We start from the raw sequence: 1,646 nt of genomic DNA, 5'->3' as shown, positions 1-1,646 counted from the left end.
ATGAAAAAGTATTTTTAGCATTACATTGTTATTTGATGGTATTACATTGTCATTTCCAATGTTAGCATGTTTCATTCTGTTGTGCACATTTATAAGCATGGTTGTATGTGTGTTTGATTTGTTGTTCATGTTCCGAGCGTAATTACTAAATGCTACTCTCATTTTTAAATGCTACTCTCACTATACTATTTTCATATGTAGTAATGTCAAAGGGCAAAGAGAAAGTTAGCAGCAGCAAGCAATTCAGGTGGCTGCCACCCATGCATGAAATGATGCTTAGGATACTTGCAGAGGAGGCTACAAAGGGCAATAAGCCCTCTAGTACTTTCAAGGCCGGCTCCTTTGCTCTTGTAGCGAAGGAGATAACGGCCCAATTCAGGGTTGAGTGCCACCCGTCCTATGTTGACAATCGGATGCGAACTCTAAGGACCATGTGGTCCACCATTCAAACTCTTACAAAGAAGAGTGGATTTGGTTGGGACGATAATCTAAAAATGATAACTTGCGACACTAAGACATACCAAGAAGAAGTCATGGTATAGCTTCCAACTATATTTTCTTAATATAGATGATAATATATGTTTTTGCCTTTTATATGAAATTTATAGTGTTATTCTTTTTAGGATTCCATTGCTTTTATAAGGTTTTTCAAATATAACTTTCACGTGCGGATCTATTGTAAAATCTCGGCTTAGCATTTGTACATTATATTTTCTATTGTACTTATCTTCAAAATCATAAGTTATGTCTCCTGTTCCCTAACAGATTTTTTTGTTTATCATTGACCTAAAACATTTAATGGCATCTATATTGAATTGAATATTGAATTTATGAGTGAAGTGGTTGTTGCATTGTTATTATACGTTCCTTTCTCCCTTACAGGCGCATCAAAAGCATGCGGAGTATCTAAACAAAAAAATTGAGATGTATGATGAATTAGCGATTGTTGTGGGGAAGGACACAGCCATGGGTGGCTTTTCTAAGTCCTATGTGGATATTGAGAATGAGCCAGACAATGGGGACAATGCAGGGTTTGTTGCAGACAATGTGGAGGAAGGTGTGGTCGAGAAAGGGAAGAATGCAGTCGAGTCATCCACCACTGGGTCAGGAATTTCCAAGTCCCGCAAAAGAGGGCATGCACCTTCTAATACTGATGATAGTGTGTTGACTGATCTGTCTGATCAGCTGAAGGAAATAGTTGTGGCTCTGAAAGAAATCAATCGGGGCCCGGTGGATTACACAACTCTCTACAATGAGGTAATGGCTATGATGGCGGATGGGTATAGCGAAGATATGCTCGCAACTGCCTTTGACCATCTTTGTGAAAATGAGAAGACAGCACGTGGATTTCTAGCCTAGAATGCTAGGTTGAGGAAGCTGTGGTTGGATGGTTTTTTGTTCTCACAAATTTGAGTTGTTTATTTCATGTTGACTGTGATGGTAGATTTAGGAATTAACTTTTGTTATAGTACTAGTATTGACCTACCATTGTATTATATATATAGTCTTTTGTATTATTGGGACAATACAATTGCCCAAATTATGTATTTGTACTGTTCAGATACCACGAATAGGTATCATTTTTGTACACCATGGAGGTGTAATGCCAATGGTGAACGATTGATGTGGCTGTTTTTATATAAATA

At 37.7% G+C, this 1,646-nt stretch overlaps 1 protein-coding gene across 1 annotated transcript; it reads left to right on the top strand.

The window, feature by feature from the left end:
- The first annotated feature begins 203 nt into the window (after window positions 1–203).
- On the top strand, window positions 204–1,359 carry LOC126713203 (uncharacterized). Its single transcript, XM_050412893.1, has 2 exons — window positions 204–536; window positions 883–1,359. Exons 1-2 carry the CDS (start codon window positions 204–206, stop codon window positions 1,357–1,359), a joined length of 810 nt encoding a protein of 269 aa, XP_050268850.1.
- The last annotated feature ends 287 nt before the right edge of the window (window positions 1,360–1,646 follow it).

Source organism: Quercus robur, chromosome 1, assembly GCF_932294415.1.
Source record: "Quercus robur chromosome 1, dhQueRobu3.1, whole genome shotgun sequence".
NCBI lineage: Eukaryota > Viridiplantae > Streptophyta > Magnoliopsida > Fagales > Fagaceae > Quercus > Quercus robur.
The sequence above is the reverse complement of the archived record's forward strand: the minus strand, read 5'-3'. Positions and strand labels throughout refer to the sequence as shown.

Excerpts from the sequence above, each read along its gene's own strand:
- LOC126713203 (XM_050412893.1), top strand. The coding sequence starts at position 204 with ATGTCAAAGGGCAAAGAGAAAGTTAGCAGCAGCAAGCAATTCAGGTGG. Across the intron at positions 537-882 it reads CATACCAAGAAGAAGTCATG|GCGCATCAAAAGCATGCGGA; the intron begins GTATAGCTTCCA and ends TCTCCCTTACAG.